The sequence below is a fragment of the Eptesicus fuscus genome, chromosome 6 (assembly GCF_027574615.1).
Source record: "Eptesicus fuscus isolate TK198812 chromosome 6, DD_ASM_mEF_20220401, whole genome shotgun sequence".
Classification (NCBI taxonomy): Eukaryota; Metazoa; Chordata; class Mammalia; order Chiroptera; family Vespertilionidae; genus Eptesicus; species Eptesicus fuscus.
Genome location: NC_072478.1, coordinates 65,367,532 through 65,390,840, shown reverse-complemented (window position 1 = coordinate 65,390,840; position 23,309 = coordinate 65,367,532). Strand labels below are relative to the sequence as shown.

The 23,309-nt window shown below is 53.3% G+C and overlaps 1 protein-coding gene across 6 annotated transcripts in view; it reads left to right on the top strand.

Annotated features, from left to right (window-relative positions):
* Nucleotides 1-20,974, top strand: part of JADE1 (jade family PHD finger 1) — a 55,184-nt gene extending 34,210 nt beyond the window's left edge. For all 6 annotated transcript variants that reach the window (XM_008143492.3, XM_054717734.1, XM_054717733.1 and 3 more), the window contains exons 6-11: nucleotides 424-635; nucleotides 3,597-3,764; nucleotides 4,926-5,042; nucleotides 8,107-8,628; nucleotides 13,674-13,791; nucleotides 17,261-20,974. In XM_008143492.3, coding sequence (XP_008141714.3) covers nucleotides 424-635; nucleotides 3,597-3,764; nucleotides 4,926-5,042; nucleotides 8,107-8,628; nucleotides 13,674-13,791; nucleotides 17,261-18,144 — 2,021 coding nt within the window. In that variant the 3' untranslated portion in view covers nucleotides 18,145-20,974. The remainder of the gene's footprint in view (nucleotides 1-423; nucleotides 636-3,596; nucleotides 3,765-4,925; nucleotides 5,043-8,106; nucleotides 8,629-13,673; nucleotides 13,792-17,260) is intronic.
* The last annotated feature ends 2,335 nt before the right edge of the window (nucleotides 20,975-23,309 follow it).

Genomic DNA, 23,309 nt, shown 5'->3' with positions numbered 1-23,309 from the left:
GGTGAAGAGGGATGAACCGGGTAAGAGCATCCAGGGCTCACAGGGGAATCTGTTGTCAGAGCACCATCACAAGTCGTAAGGAAAGTTTTCAAACAAACACCCAAGCCACAACACGGGGTCAGGTCAGGGCTTCGAAGTCACTCCCACGATCGTTTATGTATGACATTGTAATGAAGTGACTATTGAAGGACAGTGCGTTGAACATCCTCGATCCCTTTTGGGGTTTATCTTGTGTTTTCTACTTACAACACAGCGTCTCCCGCGGAAGGGTCTGAGGGCCTGCAATAGAAAATGTGTGGGGCGCTCAGGATGGATTTACTTATAACATTACTTATTCACTGCAAATTACTCATACATGTAAACACACGGATGCCCGGTGATGCCTGTGGCTGGGGGTCACTGAGGCGGGCTCTGCGCCCCCAGGCATGCCGGAGCTGGACGAGGGCACCATGGAGAGGGTCCTGGAGGAGTTTGAGCAGCGCTGCTCCGACAACATGAACCACGCCATCGAGACGGAAGAGGGCCTGGGCATCGAGTACGACGAGGACGTCGTATGTGACGTCTGCCAGTCGCCGGACGGCGAGGACGGCAACGAGATGGTGTTCTGTGACAAATGCAACATCTGCGTGCACCAGGTAAGTGGGCAGCGAGGCCCAGGCAGAGACACCGGGCCTGAGCCCCTCTGCCACCAGGGCACCCAGAGGGGCCGGGTCTCCCTCCAGACAGGGCCCTTCTCCTGCTACCCCGAGGGAGTTAAGAAACGGGTCCCGACATCTCGCTGTCCCTAAGCGGTTCTTAGTGTTTGAGGTATTTCTTGATACTTTTACAACCAGAAGCATAGACTCCTTTGTGAGACTCTCTCTCCTTTACATGGTCTTAGTCCTGCCCATGGAAGTCAGGTTCACTTAAAAAGAATGTACGTGCCCCTCTGCCCGGCGCCAGCACCTGAGTTCAGGTGCTGAGAACACTGAAAAACCTTGGAAAGGCGGATAGTTAGCTGGACCGGTTTCCTCGGACTGGCATAACGAAGCGCCACAAACTGCGTGGCTTGAACACAGACGCTTGTCTTGCTGCTCTGGAGACGAGAAGTCTGAAAGCGAGGTGCGGGCAGGGCCCATCACCCGAGGACCCTTCCCCGCCTCTCCCACTCTCCCAGTGTCGTGCGGTTTGCTGACCGTCGTCGGTGCTCCTGGACTTGCAGTTGCACATGTGTCTCTACCTTCGCCATATGGTTTCCTCCTGTGGGTGTCTTCACACCTGACATCTTCTCATAGGGCTACCTGTCTTATGGAATTCGAGGCCCACCTCTCCCAGTGTGACCTCATCTTAACTGACCACACCTGCAGTGCCCCCGTTTCCAAATAAGGCTGCATTCCGAGGTACTGGGTTAGGACTTCGGCATCTCTTTTTTGGGGTACAGTTTAACCCATAACACTTGCAAATGTGTTAGTGTGTAAACTGAGCTGTTAAGGGGAAGGAGTTCCCTTTCCTGGAAATTGATTTCCTGTCCTCCCGATTGATTCCGGTAGGGTCTGGGGGTTGCTCGCTGCCTTCTGTGAAAGGACTCCGTAGGCGTCAGTAAGGGCGGACACTGGGACAATCTCAGTCTTTCTCACCTCTCTTACTTACTTTTAGTGCAGTCATGAAGTGACTCGGATGTCTGTGGGGACTCACGCTCACATACACTGTTAGGATTTAAAAAAGACTACCCTGAGGTCCTTTCTTTGAATTCACCTGTTTATGCCGACATCACCTTAACTTCGACAACGGGGGAGATTGCTCGGCGACCTTCTGGGGAGAAGAGTCAGGTTTGCTCTGGGACTTCCTTGGATTATCTTTTTCTGTACGATGTGCTGCCTCTTGGCCTCCCCTCTGCCTGCAGACCTCGCCTGCCGCGGTCCTGTCCCAGAGCTCAGGCTCTGTCCCTGGCCACACAGCAGAGCAGACTCTTCTCATCCCGAGAGAGCGACACAGCCTCTCCTGCCGTCGCCGGAGCCCGGCCCGCAGCCCTGGGTGTCCAGCTGTTGAGGAAGCTTCCCCGTGATGACCGAGACTCCTTGTAGGGCTTCGTTGTGACAAGGCCGTGAGCACCGTGACCACCATCGCTGTTTTTTGTTGCTGGTGCTGTTACCTTGGATGACTTTTCAGGATTTTTTCCTATTTTACTTACTTTGCCCCTGAGAAACAGTTTGTTTGAAAAAAGGGGTTCTGCTTGGAAGCTCTCGAACCCCGTTTCATAGATAAGTGACTGATGTCAGGGGGCCTGCTCAGGGCCCCTGTGGGTGAGTGGCCATTGGAGCTGGAAGTTGGGGTGTCCGGGCCCCCAGCCACCCCTCTGCCTGGTCTTGTTCCTCCTGCCATAACCACATTGTGTCTTTCCTTAGCTTTTCCTTGTGGTTCATTTTTCCTTTGAGGCGTTCTTCTTCAGGGCTTGACTTAAAGGCATATTTTATTTAATCTTTTAATTTTGTTTAGACTTGCTTTTCTGGTAAAAGAAAAAAAAATTATCTTTTCAAATGTGACTTTCTCTAGAATGCCTGATAGAAACCTTTGGGTGTTGGAAACCTTTCTAGTGTCATTTCGCTCTATTTAAAGTTGTTTCCCGTCAGTCTGTGTTGACAGTGGCTCATTCATGGCGCTGACATCGCGCCCTGAGCTCCGTCTGGCTGCTCACTCCGCCCGCTCTCATCCCTGCGGTTTCCTTTCTGCGTCCGGCACTCTCAGACGGCACTGGGCTGCTTTCCTGTCTGGAGGCCTGGAGCCCGTGACTGTCTCCCGACTTCCTGACTCCCAGTTCATCTGAGGACAGCGGCTGGCAGTTGGCGTTTAGAAGGCTCTGAACCTGCTACCATCGTGGTTTTGTTTCCTCGCTTACCTAACACTTTGCCTTCTCGTGCTTTGAGCCATCTTAGCGACTTGGCTTGTAAAAAGCCTTGATTTCTGCGATTGGCTTTCTGGTGCGGAACAGGTTTTGCTCTAAGTGTCAGTTAAGAAGACCAGATCCTCTCGGTCTAGAAAGTCGCACCTTTCGGGGCCTGCGGGTTCACTTGGGAGAGTGTTGGGATCCGTTGGTAGCGTGTGAGCCCGGGGAACGAGGATGGATGCTCCTTAGCTCGTGTTCCATTTCATAGCTTTGGGAGGCTCTCGGGTGCCCTGTGTTGTTTTCTCACTTTGAGTCCCCCCCCCCCACACCAGGAAGCTGGGGGGCAGCTTCCCCTCTTTAACCCCGAGCCCTGCCTTGAGGATCTGCGTGCGGCTCAGGGTTGAGAGTTGGGTGGCCCGTGGTGTCCCTAGCCACACAGCAGAGCAGACGCTTCACAAACCTGTCTGTCCTCGGGGAGTGTTCCGAGTCACCCGGTGGTGAGCACGTCGTATTGTACCCGCAGACATCACGCACCTCCCGGCTGCGGGGTGAGGCCGCCTGGCTCTTACCTGAACGGAGAGGGTCCCTGTGCGGTGGGCACAGGAGTGCTTCTGTTTCGCCACTTGTCCTGTTAAAAACCTTCCGGGTGTTTGAAGAGTGATAGGTATAATGGGAAAAATGAATCCTTTTCTTTCTCTCTTTTCTCTTTTCCTCGGGGGCGCTGGCCTTACAGGCCTGCTATGGAATCCTCAAGGTCCCCGAGGGCAGCTGGCTGTGCCGGACGTGTGCCCTGGGGGTGCAGCCCAAGTGCTTGCTGTGCCCCAAGAAAGGCGGAGCCATGAAGCCCACCCGCAGCGGGACCAAGTGGGTCCACGTCAGCTGTGCTCTGTGGATCCCCGAGGTGGGTGTGGTCTCACGGGGGGTTCTGGCTTTTAGCTGGGGTGGAGGAGGGGGGCCGGTCACAAATAGGCCACATGGTAGCCGATGAGGAAAAGGACACCTTTTAAGTGCTTCCCGTTTCCCCCCCCTTCACCTGAATCTCCAGCGCACCTCCCTCTAGCCAGGGGGTGCAAACCTGTGGCGATATTAACCGAGGCAGCAGTGCGTAGGATGGTGTTCAGGCTTCGATTCAGTTGTCCATCACAGCTAATCCTCCCACTGGGACACGGGCCCCAGGAGCAGACCTGCAGCTTCTGGGCTGTGGCCTGGGCGCCGAGCCCTTCCCCCAGGACTGCGCCTGGCGACGGTCCCCGGGACACCACCACGGTTAGGAGCCACTGCTCTAGGTCATATTTCTGTGATTTTTATTGGAATTCTCCCTTAGCCTCAGCCTTTTTAATTTCAGGTCTGGTGTAATTTATTACCAGTCCCAGACCTTGACTAATTTAATTTGCATGGTTCACTGTGGAGAATATCATTTTCGATTCAAATTTCAGCGTTTTTTGGTGTGTGATTCTTGGTGCATTTTCCTCCTGAGGACAATTATCTGGGGACGGTTGGGGTTGCGGCTTCATGCCTCAGGTCCCGGTAGCGCCGGGCCTCGTGGTTTGCTATTAACGGGGACCCGGTTCAGCGACCCAGGCCCCGTGCCAAGGAGAGCTGTGTGTCTTGGTAGTTTTCCACTGTGTAGTAACCTTTCCAGTTGGAAGAGGATGGTTTTCTTTAGTGAGACGGACACTGAAGTCGGTCTGTGTAGACCCGCCCCACCGTCAGCCCTGACCGCTTCAGGTGGGCCCGCGCTGTGGTGGGCGCTGGGCTCAGCTGAGACGTGCACGCCCGGTTATCTGAGTGTTCTGGGAACAGGCACGTCTGAGTCACATGACTCCCAGATGCTCAGGGTGGAGGGAACGGACCCTGGGCTCTGCGCTCTCCTGTCCCCGAACTGTCCCCTGACCTGTCAAGTTGGGGGTGTGCCCCTCCTAGGAGGCCGAGTGCCCCTTGCCCCTATCTGGGGGCGGGGGGGGGGGGCACGGGAAGTAGCACATCGTTCAGTGTCTGCCACCATGTTCAGCCCCGGTCGGTCTGACGGCCTCGGCGCGCTCTCCTGTTTCTTGGGCCCTAGGTGAGCATTGGCAGCCCCGAGAAGATGGAGCCCATCACGAAGGTGTCTCACATCCCCAGCAGTCGGTGGGCGCTGGTGTGCAGCCTCTGCAACGAGAAGTTTGGGGCCTCCATACAGGTATGGCCTAGCCCCAGGGGCCTCTTTTCCTTCCCTGTGTTGCAGGGAGCAGGATGGGGTGGGGGGGGGGTGTCTGTGAACTCTGGAGATTGGAGGTGAATTCAGGAAGCAGGATGGGGGTCTCACGCTCTTACGGGGAGCCTAGGACTGGCTCCAGCGTGGTCTGGCCCTGTGTTGTGGGTAGATTGTGTTCTGTGTAAGCAGAACGCCAGCTTGGCCATCACAGGGCCACTCGGGCTCCGTCTGAGCCGCGAGGACGGTCCGTTTGTCTGCTGGCACCCTCCCGGCTCCCAGCCTGGCAGACGCCTCCGGGGAAGAGCCAGCCTTGGCACTGGAGGGCCGGCCACCCTCTTACCTATTTGCGGGCTGAGCAGGCGACCCACCTCCAGCCGCCCTGACACTGCTGGTTTCCCAGGTGTGCGGGGGTCATGTCTCAGGTGAGGCGTGGCAGCAGCCTGGCATAGCTGCCTGAGGCACACCACGCGGTGCTGCACCGGACACAGCCTGGCTGTCTGGTTCTCCGTGGCACCGTGTGCGCGCACTGTAGCTTTCATGTAAACCTTGCCTGCTTCCTTGTCCGCACACAGACAGGTGTAGAAAATCTTCAGGTAGATAGAGTTAAGGAGAGAATATACAGGCACGCTATCCTTTTTCATGTTGTCTAAAACTACTCGAAGTTAATTTCTGGGCCTTAGGTTATTGGCATCTCTAGATAGTCATGACAGCAGTGCTGTCCCCGCGTCTGCAAACGCCACATGTCGCTGATGGTGGCCCGGAAGGCCAGGTGCCAGCTCAGGCCAGGGCTCCCCCTCGGTCTCCCCCTCGGTCCCCGTCACACTCCGAACAGGCGCATACTCCAGGAGCTCGGTCCAGCTGCCAGTCATGGGTTTTAAGAAAATGACCTCATTTGGCAAAACCGATTTGTATATGGCGGATAAATATTTCTTTCGTTACGGTACCCACTGACTGGTGGTTTTAAAAATTTCTCATTATATACTGGTGTCCGAGAATCCAGAATGGAACAGAAATATTCAGAGGGTGAGGCATGAGACGGCTAGTGGGATCGGGCTGCGGACCTTGAAAGCAGTGCAGAGTTTTGTATTCGAATAGAATCTGCTTAAAACTAACACATGGCAAGAGCCTCGAATTAAAAAGGAACGCATTAGAGTGTGTGTGTGTGTGTGAACACTTGCAGGAACAAGCTTTGCAAACCCAGGAAGATGGAAATCCTCTCCTTCCCAGTTACCTGCCTTGAGTCCCCGTGAGGCCGAGTCGATGCCCTCCCCAGCACCCATCCTGGTCCACACAGGAGGTGGGCGAACAGGGTCTCTGTTTCTCTTTCGAAGAGAGATGATCAGATTATTTTTGTGGCCATTGACCTCTTTTCCCAGAACATTCATTTGAAAGAGAAGAGGCCAAGGAAGGCTGGTGATTTTTCATATCTGCACAGAATGGGCTGATGTTATTAAAGAATTCCTCCCTGGAATGTCTGCAGCTGTGAGGGCTGTGGTTTATGGTTCTGTAACATCTGTTTGCTGAGTCAACCTGAATCGGAAAACCCAAAGGAAGGCTGTTTGGCGTCTTTACAAAGTCCTGTGTAAATATTCCGCTGCAGCGCCTTCCTCCTGGCGGCCGGGCGCCTGGGTTAAGCGTAGTGTGAGCCAAACCCAGACCGAGTCTCCGGCCTCCGCGCCCGTCCCCGCCCCCTGGGCTGTGCTGCGCGCTGTAGGGAGGAGCCCTCCTCCCTGCTCTGATGGTGGCGGCCAGGTGTGCCCGTGTGTGTGTCCTGCCGATTTCACACGTTCCTGGGAATTGAGGTTATTTATGGGTAAAATTACAGATTTCTCTTATTTGGTGTGTTAAGTGCTGGTAAGGAGGGAATGGTGGAGGGAGCTGGATTTTCCATGCTTGTGGGTATAATAACGGGAGAAATCCTGAGTGGCAGTGAGTCACGACCTGTTACATGCTGCAGTGATGGGGGAAGAGCCCCAGCGCCATCCTCTGCCCTCCGTGGTCCTGGGTTTCGGCTGCTGAGTGAGTGTAATTAAGCTTTTCAGCTGGCCCGGGGCACGGGGCTCTGCTTCCCTCAGCCCTGGCGAGCCCAGGTCACTTGGCCTCACGCGGCATACTTGCTTTTAAGGGACCGGCTTCAGTTCTCACCAGAAGCCTCTTCCAGGGGTTCACCCAGTGAGATCAGACGGGAGACCTTAACAGCTGCCCTCCTGCCAGGCCGCCAGCCCTCTGAGCTGCAGATTGTAGCCCTGATGCCGGGGCGAGCGGGAGGCTCCTCGGGGAGGGAGGCACAGCCATGACGCCTGGCCTCCAGGCGACCTCCTGACCCGGGGGTCAGGCCCCTCGTGGTTCTCTGCCACCACAGCCAGTCCCAGGGGCCGCTGGGAGCAGCCAGCACCGCCAGGCAGGGCGCATGTGGTCTAGTGCCATGTCCACTGTCCCGGGAGCATCGGGCGAGGGTCCCAATGGGTGTGGGACCTCCCTGGGCTGGGCTCTCCTTGTCTCCTGCTCTTTTTCTCTGTGGGAGTTTGTGTTCACCTGCCTCATCTTGAGTGCCAGGCTTGGAGGGAATGTCCCGCTTGTGCTGGGCTCCGCTGGCCGGGGGTGAGAGCGAGCATTCAGGTTCCCGGAAAACCTCCGACTAGTTGTCACTCCTCCCGGGGAGATTCCTGTCATCCCGGCCTTTTATATAAACACTAAAGAGCTCAGATCCAAAGAAAAAGCACATCGGTGCTTCCGCGTGCACTCTGCTAGGTGAGCACACGTTCTTTCGTGTGTAGCATGAGCGCCAGCCCCACTCAGGCCACGCGGCCTCGTGCAGGCGGTCTGTCCCAGACCATGGGCCACAGGGGCCCGTCTGAGAGTTAGGGTTGGTTCACGAAACCTTCCATCTGAAGTTTCCTGAACTCTCAAGCCTTCCCTTGTTTAAGGGCTAACTCGGGGGGCTTTGTCATGGCCACACTGGGCGCAGCTCTGCTGTGTGCTGGGTGCCTGGCACCCAGGGGCTTCAGCCACTGTCCTGCATAACCGTCCTCCTTCTTGCCCTCGCCAGTGCTCCGTGAAGAACTGCCGCACGGCCTTCCACGTGACCTGCGCTTTCGACCGGGGCCTGGAGATGAAGACCATCCTGGCGGAGAACGACGAGGTCAAGTTCAAGTCCTACTGCCCGAAGCACAGCTCCCACAGGAAAGCCGAGGGGAGCCTCGCGGCGGGGGCCGCTCAGGAGAACGGGGGGCCCGAGTGCCCCCCCCGGAGCCCGCTGGAGCCCTTCGCCGGCCTGGAGCAGAGGCAGGAGGAGGCCCACCGGGTGAGTGTCCGCAAGCAGAAGCTGCAGCAGCTGGAAGACGCCTTCTACACCTTCGTCAACCTGCTGGACGTGGCCAGGGCCCTGCGGCTGCCCGAGGAGGTGGTGGACTTCCTGTACCAGTACTGGAAGCTGAAGAGGAAGGTCAACTTCAACAAGCCCCTCATCACCCCAAAGAGAGACGAGGAGGACAATCTCGCGAAGCGGGAGCAGGATGTCTTGTTTAGGAGGCTGCAGCTGTTCACGCACCTGCGGCAGGACCTGGAGAGGGTAATGATTGACACCGACACCTTGTAGTGACTTAGAGAAGAGGACTGCTCAGAGGCCACGCTTGCGCAGAGCCAGCGTGGCGGCCGGTCACTCGCTCAGACCCTGTACACACTGCAGCATGAGGGTGTGTCCGTTTAGTGTCCCTGGGCTGGGAAGCTCACACAGGGGGCTTCTCGGTGACTTACTTTTAAATATTTCCCCGTTAATCCCAGTATTGTTCTTCTGCGAGATCAAATGGGGTGTGTTTTCCCTCCATTCTAGAGCTAGAATGATCTGAGCCCCAGGAAAATGACCAAGGGATTGGCCCAGAATTGTTTGCAAACGGTTAGAAAACCAGTTAGAACGGACTTGCCTAACGGTGGGGCGGGCAGGGGGGTAAGATCTCTCGTTCAGCCTGGGACACACCGGGTGCTGGCCACGGTGGCTCTGAGAAGAGTGGGGGGCGCTGCCTCTGCCCCCTATTCCCGGCTGGCTCATGGGCGTCCTGTGCTGAGGGGCAGGGCAGGTTGTGGGTGCTGGCGCGTGTGTGAGCACTTACACACGCGTGTCTGCCACAGGTCCTCCTGGCAGTGAGGTGCTATGTCATCCCTGAGGCTGTGTGTATATATCACGTGTGCATGTGTGTCTGTGTCACGTGTGTCTGTGGTGTGTCGTGTGTGGTTGTGGGGGTCCCGTCCCGCTCAGCACGCACAGTATCACTGCGCATTGCTGGGTGAGGCGGCTGTGGGCTGCCTGGGGCCATGGCCGCTTCCTTCAGCTGTTGCTGCTTTGTGCCTCCGCCCGTTACCTGGGGAATCCCAGGTGGACTCCCCTTCCTGCACAGGTGTAATTAGGAGGGCCGTCTCCCCCCGGGGCCTCCTGCTCCCGGTAGGTAGTTTCTGACTGAGGCTTGCTAATTGGAGATGCGTCTTAGAGCACCTTCTGCGCAGCGGCAGCTCCCGACTGATTAAATTCATTAGCGCACAGCTGGACGCTGCTTCTGGCCGAAGCAGCCTGCACCACGGCGAGGCCTGAAACAGTTAACGCCCCTCCCTGAGCTCCTAGCGGGAAGTGATTCACCTGCCTGGGAGAGGCTGCCTCAGAGACGATTGGAAATGAGAGTGTAGGCCAAGCTTAGGGCGAATGGACGTATTGAACCAAAAGATGCAGATCTCCCAGAGGGACCTGCCTGGCCCTGGGAGAGGTGGCATCGGCGTGCACGTGTTTTTAAGTGTTCATTGGAGACCTTGTCTGCACACGACCCAGGGCCAGCTTGTGACACCCCTTCCTGGAGCAGGCTAGGATTGGGGTCAGGCGAGGCCAGCAGGGGGGAGGAGGGCTGAGGCTCTCGTGCTCCCACACGCCCCCTGGTGGTGAGTGTGCAGAAGACCTCACCTCCAACCACATGGGTGTGTGGCGTTTTTGTTAAGAGGAGAAAGGGATTCTGAGGGGTAAGCTGGAACCCTGGCGAGGAGCCAGTACCTGACGACCGCTGTCCTGGGCGCACGAGCCCGGAGTCAGATAGTCCCCAGGAGGGAGGACGAGAAGTCTGATGTTTGGACTGTGTTTGTCTCACAATCACCACAAAATAAAAGTGTAGAAAATGTTTGTGGTGTACTAACTCTTTTCTGTGCTTAAGTTACTCAGATTAACACGGACTTATAATTAAATTCTAAACATCTTTTTGGAGTCATCACTGTTGCTTTTTAAGTAGAATGATGCCAATTATGTATGAGAAACAGGGAATAAATCAGGATTTCTGTGTGTGTGTGTGTGGCATTACTTACATTTACTTTAATAAAGAGCTTAACAGATTTTAGGGTATTTAGTGTCAGTTTAAAAAACGGGCTTATTATAATGAAAAATACATTTTCCAAAATGTGCCATGAGGCCTGTGATGGTGGGGCTTTAGAAGATTAAACCTTTGCCGTGCCCCAGAGAGTCCCACGGTTCTTTGTAATTCTAAACAAGAAGTAGATCAGGCCAAAGGCTCATCAGAACAAATCATAAACGTATGCTCTCTTTGTTCTGCCTACTTCACACAGTCGCACATCATAGCAGGCACACAGAATCAGGTACCACCCGGGACAATCAGGGTTCGTGGTCAGTCCCAAACTGACCCATGAGCAGCCTTCATTAGAAATGCAAACAGCTGACGCATGACAATGGCAACTGCTCTTTCCTGCAAAGACACAGCCGGAGGCGTTGCACACCTGGTACCGGTTCTGGACCAGAAAGGATAGGGGTGGCTTTCAGGAGGGGCTGGGGACCCACCCCTTTAAGAAGACGTGGTGGCTGGTCACGGCAAGTCCCCCAGGCACCTCCCCTCCCGAGGGATTCTTCCCCCTCAATGTGGTTTGCTGCGAGAGGCAGCTGAGTGCCTGCTGAGGTAGACACGCTGCCTCTACATCAGGCGAGGCATCCAGAGGGGCTGGTCCTGGGGCCTGTCCGCTCAATGCCCAGTGGCACGGCCACCTGTGAAACTGGAGCTACCATGTCCCTGGACAAAAGGCACGCTCCGCTTTGGTGTGGCCAGCAGTGCTTGGGATTCCAGAAAACCCTGAAAGCACTCTTGGATTCCTGAGGGCAGTGGTTCTCAGAATGGTCCCCAGCCAGCAGCATTACCTGGAAACCTGAAATGCCAATTTTTGGACCCCACTTCTGACTCCAGAATTCTGGGGTGAGGGGGCAGCATTCTGTGTAGGGAAACATAGACATATGTAGGTTGATTTTAGAGAGAGAGAGAGAAAAATAATCGATTTGTCCCACTTCCTCATGTATTCATTGGTTGATTCTTATATGTGCCCTGACGGGATTGAACCTGCAACCTTGGTGAATCGGGGTGGTGCTCTAACCAGCTGAGCTACCCTGCCAGGGCCGGCAAACACTGCATTTGATGAAAGCCTGACTCGGGTGTCACGTGGTGTGAGGGTTTACTGTGAGCTGGTGTTTCGGGGTACCTCCTTGCTGGCCTGTTTGTGGGGAGTGTGCAGGAAGGGCCAGGCAGGGTCTGTTTGCAGGGCAGAGCCTCCGCTCAGCTCTACACACCGGGGCTGCTGGTGCACTTGTCCCGTGAGGAGTGTGTGTGTGCGCCCCAGGGGGGACCGGTTAGGGTGCTCACTATTCTAAATAGCCAGGCCTGGGCTCTTCAGGGGCCGCTTCGTTCCAACTGACCGTGAACCTGGGCCTTTGCCTTTTGGGGTTATAGTTGGATGTTTCTCATCAGAGGTCGTGGGGATTTCCCAATTAGCAGCCAGATGGGGAGGCCTTCCCCGGGGAGTGGCTGAAGCCCCTGAAATTAAATTTGAAGAATACACAGCGTCCCGGTCTCTGGCTCCCCAGGTCTCTGTCTCTGTGGATAATTTTAAGGGAGAGATGTGTCTGCTGTGCATCCAGCTGGAACAGAAGAACCGCCTCTACTCCTAGAGCCAGAATTAATTCCCATTTCCGGAGGCCAGATTCCTCCTGTTTGTTTTCCAGAGGTTTTGAATCTGTGACCTCTATGTAGGTCTTGCCTCTCCCTCTTTGAGCTTCCCCTCCAATCTTCCCTGGGTGGAAGATTGCTCATGAACGAGAATAGCCTGGTAGCCACCTCTGTCCCCAGGGTTTTAATAAAGGACACCTGCTTCCTGGCCTGGGGGTCTGAGGTGAGGCTGTGAGATGAAGAACCAAAATATTTACTCAGACAGGGAGCGAGACTTTCTTCTCAGGTCTTTAATGTTAAGATTTATATTCTTTTTCTGTGAAGAAAAGTGTTAGGAAGATGCTAAATACGTTACACGTGGATGCAAATGCAGGAGCCAGCGAGCTGCCCCTCTGAGAGTCTCATGTCCTCTCACTTTGAACCCAACGGGAATCCCTGGGGCTCAGGATGGACTGAGGACGGAGGGGCGGGGTCTGCAGGAGCCGGTGCGGTCCTGTGTGCATGGCTGGTCCTCATCCTCACTGCCAACCGCAAAGGGCGAGGACCTTTGACCTCTTCTGTTTCAAGGCAGGCGGCGGGGGAAGGGATTGCCAAGCATAAGGAAACGGGTTTTTAGGAGAGTTGGGAGCTGATGGGGAACAGGAGTCACTGTTCACCGCTGCCAGGGAGGATGGGGGACATCTTGTCCACGTCCCGCAGGAGGCCCGACCGTGTACTCGCATCTGCTCTGCTGGGTTTTGAGATCTGTGCGTTCAGGCCCCTGGAGTCTGGTTAGGTTTACCAACAGGTCTTAGGACTGAAGGATTTAAGGGGGTTTATTGACAAATCCTTTAAGTTTTGTTTCTGTGTTGTCTGACCCCAGGTGGCTTAGGACTGAGTCTGTGTTGGTTAGTTAGTTTCGAGTGTGTGCACGTGATCCCCGGGGGTCGAACGTCAGGCACAGAGTGGTACTGTGAGCACCTGGGTCTTTTCAGTTCCTTACAAATGAGTCAGGAAGAGGGCAGCATCCATCTCTCAAGCGTGACTCAGACAGAGCTGGTGACTCAGACAGAGCTGGACGTCCTGTTCGGTATGCGCATCAGCTGCCTGGGAGCTCCGGGTGGTTTAGTGCCCAGCTGACCGAGGCATTCACTTGGGTCCGTGGAGACCACTGGGCCTTCTGGTGAGCCTTGTGCAGGGGGTGGGTTTCTCTTCTGATTGCCCTCGACCCTGTGTTGACCTCACTTCCCCTTCAGAAGGTGCTGGGTGAAGGGCAGCGCAGGGGCTTCTGACCTCTCTGAAGCCTTTCACCTGCAGGTGCCGGGGCAGGTCCTGGTCCGACTGGGCCCGGCGGCCCTCTCTCTGCTGCGATGAGTCTAAGGCCGGGTGTGGTGGCGGCGGCGGGACTTTGGCGGGATCCCGTAGGTGCCCCTCCCACCATCTCATCCTGTGTGGAGGGGTGTACGTGGAATCCTTGTTAGCAGCCCCAACGAGATAAGAGATTGGATAACGTATTCAAAGTACATTTTGATTTCAGATGTCACTCAAGGCCCTAGTAGGACAATTTTCTCTCAGGTAAAAAAAAACAAACAAAAACAAAACACCCACCAAAGTACTGTTACAATGCATTGCTTACTTAGAATCTTTATTCTCTACATTCTAGGTTCGGAACCTCACTTACATGGTGACCCGCAGGGAAAAGATTAAGCGGTCTGTGTGCAAAGTCCAGGAACAGATATTCAATCTTTACACTAAGCTCTTGGAGCAAGAAAGAGTTTCAGGTATGCATCAGCCTCGCAGCTCCGGCGGCAGGCGGGGCTGCAAGCCTAACGCTCTGCTGAGGAAAGCAAGAGTAGCTCCTTTCACTTCCTTGTATCCGACAGGAGAACCTCAGAAGCACAGACTTGCATACTAAAGGAGACCTTTAAGCATCTGAGGCATGGGGTACAGGGGAAAGGGCTAAGGATTTGGCCTCAAATATCGGTCGCATCCTTTATCCTCTACTTCTGGGCCAAACACAAGCAAGTCTCCAGTTTTCCCAGCCGCCCCGTTTCCTCATATGTAACTTGAGGACGGTATCGCCAGCTACCGCCCGGGAACTGTTATAAGGCTCAAATGAAAGAGTAACGTCTATATTGCAAAGCACTTGATAAACGTAAGGCATCATGGGGAGGCCTAAAAAGATGGGTGGGTTACCTAGCCTGGCACCTGCCTGTAGCATGTGCTCATTGTATCTTAAGACCGCGCTCGAGGCATATGTCTATGTTTAGAGAACATTCCCAGTGGACTTCTTTTGGTGTAGGGCAGTGGTCGGCAAACCGCGGCTCGCGAGCCACAGGCTGCTCTTTGGCCCCTTGAGTGTGGCTCGGCGTTAAAACCACTTCTTCAAAATAGACTCGCAGGCCCAAAACCGCGCATGGGCCACGAAGTTTCAATCGCACTGTACGTGCGCGCCCGCACATGGTATTTTGTGGAAGAGCCACACTTGAGGGGCCAAAGAGCCGCATGTGGCTTGCGAGCCGCGGTTTGCCGACCACTGGTGTAGGGGGAATTTGCATCCTTTGGAGATTCAGCACCAAGTATTGATGCATTTCGTGCCTTCAGTTTTACATTGCTCTGGGCTAACCAAAGGGGAAAAGGAAAAACCACGGTGATTTCTTGGAGATCAAGTACACGGCTGGGCCCGCTGTGTGACCTCCCTGGGACTCTGTGGGTCCGAGGAAGAGGTCGGGTCCGGAACCAAAGTTGCCTTTTGGCGCTAAGGGTCTGTGCGCACCAACGCCGGGAAGCAGGGTTAGGCGGCTTTCGGAAAAGGTGATGTGCTGAGCGTGGGTCAGGCAGAATCAGGGGCTCAGGGCTCAGGGCTCAGGTAGCTCTGAGGGGAGCTCGTCTCGTCTCATCTCTGTGCCTGTCTGCCCTTCAAGGTTATAGCAGCAACATCTGAAATACTGGCACTGCGCTGAGCCATGGCTGGCTCGCTGTAGATTATTCTGACACGTGGAAACAAGGAAGTTGTTGCACCCTGTAGTGTTGAAATTCGAATTCTGATTTACCCCAAACCAACCAGATAAAGGTGACCCGAGGTACAGAGGTCCTCACAGCGCGTCATTTTGCTCAGTGCCGTTTCATGAGAATTTGAGGAGCTGCCGTAGGAACTGCGCCCTTGTTTCTATCTGTTGGCCTCTGGTGAGTTGGTTTCCCGTGTGCCCTTTCACGGGACGCCGCTGAACCTGTTGGCGTGAAGTGAGGACTTCCTGTAAAGTGGTCAATGGAAGAAAGAGAAAAAGGCCTACGGAGTATTAGGTGACATTCTTGAAGTAATATATAATTTTAATAGCATTAACTTACTAATAATATTATCTTAGATTTTTTTTTCTCCAGGAATGTATCAAGCTAATATCATCAGACTTTTAAAATAAAATTTTCTAAGTAGGGTGTCCTAAGTAACAGCAGTTCAATTCAGATTCTTTAAAATGGACTTCTGTCTCTTCATTGACTCTCCGCGCGGATTTTTCCTCTGAGGAAGCAGGCAGGTCCCCGCCGCGGCCCGCGTTGGAGCGGGGCAGCGGCTGAGTGCAGGCCGCGCCTCAGGGCGCTGGGGCCTTTCTGTGACTTTTGCTAAATCGTTGCTTAACGAGAATGAGCTGTAAGGAGCATGTGCGCCTGATTTCACCGAGTCATTTTTCACGGCTGTTGCCGGCAGCTCTCTGCGTTTCCCGGCTGAGGTTTTTCCTCGGCCAAGTGGCTGAGACCCTGAGCCAGGTGAGGATGTTAGTGTAACAGCTGTACTGCATCCCTCCGCTCGCAAGTCCTGCGGACAAGGGAGCCCCATGGGCCTCCCCACCACTCCAGTGGGAAGGGCTGAGCGCAGCATGTGCTCCCTGTGGGAGCCGCGGCCGGTGCAGGGCACACCCAGGGCCTTCGTCTCCCCTTTTCCAGCGTTAGACTCAGTTGGGCGCTGCCTCTGCCAGCCCATCTCCTGCTCTGGCATCACGTGATCCCAAGTGAAGCAGCGTGGACACCCTTGACTTTCGCGTGTCATTCAGGGGCCAGGTCTGCTGTGTGACTCTGAGGACGGGTAGGGCTGTTCTGCTGGATGACTGTCCCCAGTGGAGAGGCTGCCTGTAGAGGTCATGCGTCGGAGACTCTAGAGAGAGGAGATTCCAGGTCAAGTAGAGAGAATCCGAGTCAGAAAACGCGCCCCCCCCCCCCCCTTGCTATGTCCCCCCACGGGAGGTGAGAAAGAGCCACCAGTGTGGCGTGGAGGACCCTAACCTTCGATGCTTGAGAAAGCAGGCGCGTCCAAGCCTGCGGATGATGAGCAGCCGCCCCCGGGAGGTGGCTTCTGTGTTTAGGGTCGCTGGCTCTGTTCCGTTTCACGCTTGGCCCGTGCCTGCTCAGCAGTGGGTTCCTACGGGTGCTCCGGCCTGGGACTCCGGTAGAACCCACTCTCCTGCTGGTTCTCACCCCACAGGAGACAGGAACCCGAACCGGCTCTGAGGCCCTGGCAGGACCGTGGCCCTTCCGATGAGCTCACCCCGCCTTCCCCAGACCGAGGGTTAGGACTCAGTGGGTGGTGAGAGGCGTTGAGGAGTTAGTTCATCACTAGCTTTAAAAACAAGTGAAACAGAAAAGGTCAGAGTGCATATCAGATGATGAAGGACAGTAAGACTCCAGGAAAAGTGGGGCTTTTACGGAGTAATGTGAAATTTAGTTCTTACTGTGATTTGCATGAAACATGTTTGAAAAAGACCAACTTAACTTATCTCATGTTGGGTTACGTTTCAGCTTAATTCCACAAATGGGTTTTACGTCTAATAGTAAACATTTAAAAACCATTTGCTATGTGTCTGGGATGCGTTTAAACACCTTCCCTTACTCATTTCACAGCTCCACACATTTCCCCGCATCACAGCCTGCGAGGCACACGCTTCCCGGAGGAACCGTGAGAGCGCCCTCCTGCCTTAGCCTTGCTGGGAGGCAGCGCCCCCCCCCCCCCCCCCCATGGGTCCCTATCAGCTCAGCTGTTGTGTCCAAGGACAAGGTATTCCTTGGAAAGATGCTGCTTCATGAAGTGACTCGGGCTGTTTTACAAAAGGCAGCCTGCTAGTTGTCTGCAGCTCGAGGGCTGCTTCCCAGGCCGGGACACCTTTCCTCTGAGTTTTACCACCGGGGGCCCCGCCGGGTCTGGGATCGCCGGCGTGGCCTTGCCTCTGCTGTAACTTCTCTCTCTCTGCTTCTCCGCCACAGGTGTGCCTTCGTCGTCCTGCTCCGCCGCCTCCCTGGAAAGCATGCTTTTGTTCAACAGCCCTTCGGTGGGCCCCGACGCCCCCAAGATCGAGGACCTGAAGTGGCACTCGGCCTTCTTCCGGAAGCAGATGGGCACCTCCCTGGGTCGCTCCCTGAAGAAGCCCCACCCGCGAGCCCTGCTGCAGAGCAGCCCGCGCCGCGGCGGCAAGGCCCTGCCCAGGGCGGGGGCGGGGGCCCCCGAGGGCTTGCTGAGCTTGGACCAGACCTTCGCCGACGCCCGGCTCCTGTCTGCGCAGCAGAGGAACGGCGCGATGGTGCCGGATCCCGGGAGCAGGAGGGACCACCGCTTTCATTGTGAGCCCGGCAAGGGGGACGGGAAGGACAGGCCTTTCAGACACAAGCCTCTCAGGTCCACGGACGGGTCCCAGCGGCATCTGGACCCCGCGAGGGCCGCAGCCTCCTCTGCGGGGGGGCAGTCGGCGCCGGGCGCGAGGAGAGAGGGCTTGCCCAAGTGCAACGGCTCCCTGGTGCGGGGGAGCTACCACCAGACTGCAGTCAAAGTGCCTACCACGCCTGCCAGCCCAGGGAAGAACTGGGGGGGCTTCCGGATTCCAAAGAAGGGGGAGCGGCCGCCGCAGGAGGCCCCTGCCCCCGGGGGCGCCTGCCACCCGCACGCCGACTACCCCTGCCTGGGCCTGGGCCGCGGGCCCGCCAAGGAGAGGGCGAAGAGCAAACTGAGGTCGGACACCGAGAGTGACGGCTACGCCCCCGACGTGGAGATGAGCGACTCGGAGAGCGAGGCCTCGGAGAAGAAGTGCATCCCCGCCGGCAGCGCCATGGCCCGGAGGACAGACTTCATCCGCAGGGGCATCCTGGCCTCCTGATGGGCGCGCCCTGCGGCCTGGCACCCGCCAACCCAGCTCCTGAGCCACGCACACACCTACTTGCAATTCAGATGGATTTTTTTCAGTCATTTGTAAATCGTGAGAAGTGTGTGTTATTTGCAACTTGAGGAAACACGGAGGTTGCCACCGCACGGCACGGCTGAGACTAGAAGCTTAAACACTAAGAATGAATGACGTGCGTTTTTAAAGAGGGAGAGGCCTACGGAAGCCTCGTGAGTTTTTATTGCTCTGTCTTCTTCCCAAAGCACAAACTCTTGGTTACCCGACTACGCGGAATCAGATCTGGTTCTAGACACCCTCCCGTACCGTTTACTAGCCCACAACTTACTTTCCAGGACGGTGGTGGATTTGAAACCATGTTCACCGCTGGCCCCAGGCTGTTCTTGTTGCATTGCAGTCTGCAGGCAGCAGCTCCGAGGCTTGAGGAACTCGAGGGGACTTCGGTGCACATGTCCCAGATGGGAGAAGTACTGAAGGTCACCCCTGGAGGACCTGCAGGGGAGGGCAGGGCTGCTGCAGCTGGAATGAATGTAAGGGAATGTGGCGCCTCAGCCTGCAGCCCTGGGAGGGGGGTGGAGAGGCATGGTGCAGAGCGAGGTCACTGGGAAGTTCTGTCTGTGAGAGAGGGCAGCGGAGGCCCCATTTACCAGTCCTCTTGACACTCTCTTCCCTAACTGCTGTCTGTGGGCCAGCCGGGGTGGGGTTCCCCAGCCATTGGCAATCCCTGGTCCGCCGGCCTCCAACAATACAGTAGTCATTCATGTTCAAGCGATGAGCTTCCAGACTCCGGTGACTCACACTTCCCAGGGTCCCCAACTGGAACAGATTCCTTAGGAACAAGGAAAAAAGAAAAAAAGAAAAAAAAAAAAAAAAAAAAAAAAAGCGTGAAATAGGCTATATTTTAGAAACAATAGAAAGGCAATAAGTTGTGATAACCTCTTACCATTGACCAAGTTTCTACAGGAAAGAGTTTTAAGTGTAGTAGGTTTTTTTCTGGAGTCAGTTCTAGGCTCTGATTCGTAACTTGGACTTCCTAATTGCAAATGGCAATAACTCGTAAGTTATCAGCAATAATGAATTTAGCATTAATTTGAGTACAATGTTCTGTTTCTGCACTGGCTGCAGTGCATATGTGTTAAGACAATGGATAGTGTTAAGGTCCTGTTCATTTTCTTTGGAATTCAATGTAGTTGTGCATCAAACTTAAGAGAAGGGAAGTTTAAATAGCAAGTAGACTTAGAATTATGGGCACTTGGAACAAGCCCAACTTCCCCTAAATTGCCCCTTAGTTTGCTGGTATCGGTATTCAGATTCCTGATTCATTTATACATCTGTTTCCATGTGGCAGGGACATTCTGATACTTGATGAATAATGGTTTGAGTCCTGCGGTTAACTTTCAAGTCTTCCAGAGGATTGTCAACAACAAACAAGGCTTATTGAATTCCATCTTGCTATGCAAGTTTTGTCAGATGATCAAATAGTAGATCGGATGCATCCCCATTGTATGTATGACATTTTCAGACCAAGTCTTAAGCTCTTTGAATACATTGTAGTAGCTAATTCAGGAGAGGGGAAAGGATGACCCAGGTTTAGATGGACTACTTTTGAGCTGTGAGGCTCATTTTGAAAGACTGTTGTCCAGATAAGCTGTTGCTGCAGATAGAAGTTTCTTACAAATCCAAGTTGTGCTTTCACTCCTAGCCTAATTTAAAAGTCAGACTTTTTGCAGAGGAGCAGAAGCCTTTTGCTGAGCACAGAAGGTGGACTCTACCCGGTTACCTTTGGACTACAGGGACAGCTCTGCTGAGAGTTCGAGGATGTGGATTTGTCAAGCCATAGAAAGAAAACCTAAATTCTAGTAAGCGTATGACCTCTCACCATTTTAAGAGGTTCCAGATTCATTTGCACTATTAGGAATGCTAGTTTTGTGCAAAAATAATGCCTTACCTGTTTTCCCCCACATTTAGGTTGAAAAGCTTTCAAACGTTTCAAGTTATGCTGAACCAAAAAAAAACAAAACAAAAACAAAAACACCAACAAAAACATAAAACAAAAAAATAAAAAAAAAGAGCCCAAGGAAAACAAGACACACAAAATATAAAAAGCCCACTTTTAATTTCTGCTTTGAGATGCAAATGGCTAGAGCACGGTTTCTCCGGTGTAATGATAGCTTTGTAGGTCAGTTTTCTGTCCTGCTGGGATGTCTGTGAGGCCACCAGCAGCAGCAACCAACCCCCCCCCCCCCCCCCGCCCCCATGTACACTTCTTAGTGTGGGACCTACCATTTGCTCTTTTCTTTCTTTTTTGTTTTTTTTAAGCTTTATCTTTCCTTGTGCACCCTGACCAAGAAATATCTTTGATTATGATCAATGTATTATGTCAAAATGTAGGCTAGTTAAACTTTTGTAAAGTTGCCTGGAATGTCATTTGTTAGGTTATAAACACAAAATCGCAATGAAGGGTTATATGTGTTGTGTACAAATCTTAATTATTTTCAAATGGACAAACTTGTCATTACATTTGTAACCTTGTACAGAGGATTTTTCACTATGTGCCTAGCTTGGTGTCCATTCAGCTAAAATTGAAAAAAAAAAAGGTGCATGAAGAGTTACAAATCAGAAATTAAACAAAGTATATGTAGAGATGACTATTTTATATGACATGGCCCAATCCTGTATTTATTTCTACCCCCTTTTTGAAAGTATTTATAAAACTAGTTGAGGACAGCTGTATTTTTTTGTTGAACTATTTAGTAGAATTTGTGCCTTTTTGTCTGTATGTGAATAAATGCTGTACATTTTTGCAATACATCTTAAGTGTCTTTTGAAATCTGCCGTTGCTAAATGTTTAAAGATGTACAAGACTTAGTCCTGAATCGGCGTGTAGCAAGTGTGTCCTGGTTTAGATGATGAATGCAAACTGTAGGGAACAGGACAAGAGGTGGACGCCCCGCCCCCCAATGGGGGAGGGGGGGTGTCTCTGCCCAGCTCTGATGCAGAGACACTGAAAGAAGGTCACAGTTTGATTTTTGTCTTCCCTACCTCAATGGAGTTCCTTACGGAACACAAGTTTAGATCTGAAAACAACTAGTTGTTGAAGCAACTTATGTATGACCTTAGGGTCTGAGAGACTGGTCACATGACCTTGGTCAGATCGCCTAGCCTTTATAAGCCTCAATTTCCCCTTCTGTGAGAAGAGGGTAACATCCTACAGTATGACTGGGGTTACTGTGATACTTCAAGCAAGTCCATGCAGTAACTTAGGGAAAGCTGTAGAAAGATTTAGTAGCTGGGAGACTATTTTTATGACTAGGAACAAGATTTTTTTCCAACATATTGTTGACTGGTGAGCATTCTGAAGCAAAAAAAAAAATATATGTTATTCCTGAGTGACAGGAAGATTATTTTATAAGGCTCTTTAAAAAGATAACTTTTAAGAGCACGGTTTTATTAAACGCATTCTTAGGTATTATCTGCATTCTACAAAGATGTGTCGAGGTCACCGCATTAGGCCTGGGCTTCGGCCCCACTTCTAATGACTAGCTTGGTGCTCTCCCTGCCTGAGGCAGCACTCAGTCACCACACACAGAAATTGGCATCAGTGACGTGCAGTTTTCCGTGTCGGGGACAGCCAAGCCGACGTGGGTGTGCATCCTCACCTAGATTGGGGTGCACAGGACCACACCAGGGTAGCGCTACTGCCCTCATGTATAATTTTTGTAGTGATTTGGCCAGTGTTTTTTTTTTTAAACATGAATTGTTCATACATTTGGCTAGAAGTTAATTTCTCCTTGTTCCTCCTTAGTGACTGTTTACTTCCATGTTGCTTGCTCTGTAAGACCCCAGAGAGAAAGAACTGGGATTCTTCCTACAGGGTCTTCAAGTTGAATAACCACAATAGCTCCCCAGGGAAATTAAGTCCCCGGGAGCCACAGGAAGGGCTGAGCCGTGGCAGTTCTGCGACGTGATGGGGGATGCGGCACCAGGGGCCCGTGCCCCTGTGTTCACCCAGATCTTAGAGAACGGTTTCTACCTTTGAAAGTCGCCATCAGCCCCAAACTTGGCGATGAACTTCAAGGGTGCAGGAGGATTTCTCTTTATTGCTCACAACTGCGTGGGTGAAGTGGTCTGGTCTGGGGAGAGCAGGAGAGCTTGGACTGTCTGGTTATTGAAAAAGGGCCCTGAGCAGATCCCGTATCTCCTTCCCTGGCTTCAGCTGCTCTCTCCATGGCCGAGTCCACACCTGCACTTGGCTCCTCCTGCGCCGAGCCCGCGCCTTTCCTCGGGATGTAGGCAGGGGCTGGGGGTTTCGGAACTCATCCTTTCATATCCTGCCTTAGAGACCGTAGCTCAAGCCTGGAACCTGGGAGTGTGCGTGAGTCCTTCCTTCCACTCCCACGGCCAAGTCGTAGGTCTGTGGAGCGCACTTAGTATCTCCTCAGCATTTTCCACTTCTCTTAATCCCAGTACCACGTGCCACGTAGCTCAAGCTGCACCAGTTCTTGCCTCGGTTATTGCAGCTGCCTCTTGTTGCCTTCACTCAAGTCTTGCTGAAATTAATCCCTCCTCCCCCTCAATTAGCTGCAGCTTTGCCAACGCCATCTCCATAGTGATAGCTTGTGCAATTAAAATCTGATGTTGTCATTCTGCGCATAGCCTTCAGGAGAACCTCCAGACTCCTGCAGATATGACAGGGGCTTTCACATGGCAGGCACTGGGCTATTTTATGGATAATGACTGTGTTTAAGCCTCACAGGTGAGGTAAGTGTTATCTAATTTGCAGATGAGGAAACTGAGGCACAAAAGTCAAGTTAATTGCTCGAGATCAGTAGGTGGTAGAGCCAGGAGTCAGTCATTCCCTTGAGCTCGGCTGCCTCACAGAAAATAAAAATAGTTCCCATGAGGAGCTCTGGTGTTCCTGAGTGTGCTGGGGATTACACCTGGGAACTTCAGGTTAATGAATTTCTATAAAGTAAAGCTGATAATCATGGTCTGAAACCTTATGTCAATGTCCTGGCCAAATGACTCTGAAGGTAACCTAATAGATAATGGCTAATACAGTCAGCTTGTGGTCATCGCTGCCTTCTTCTAGGGAGAATGAAATTAGTTTATATGGCGTCATATACATCATGTAGCGAGCACAC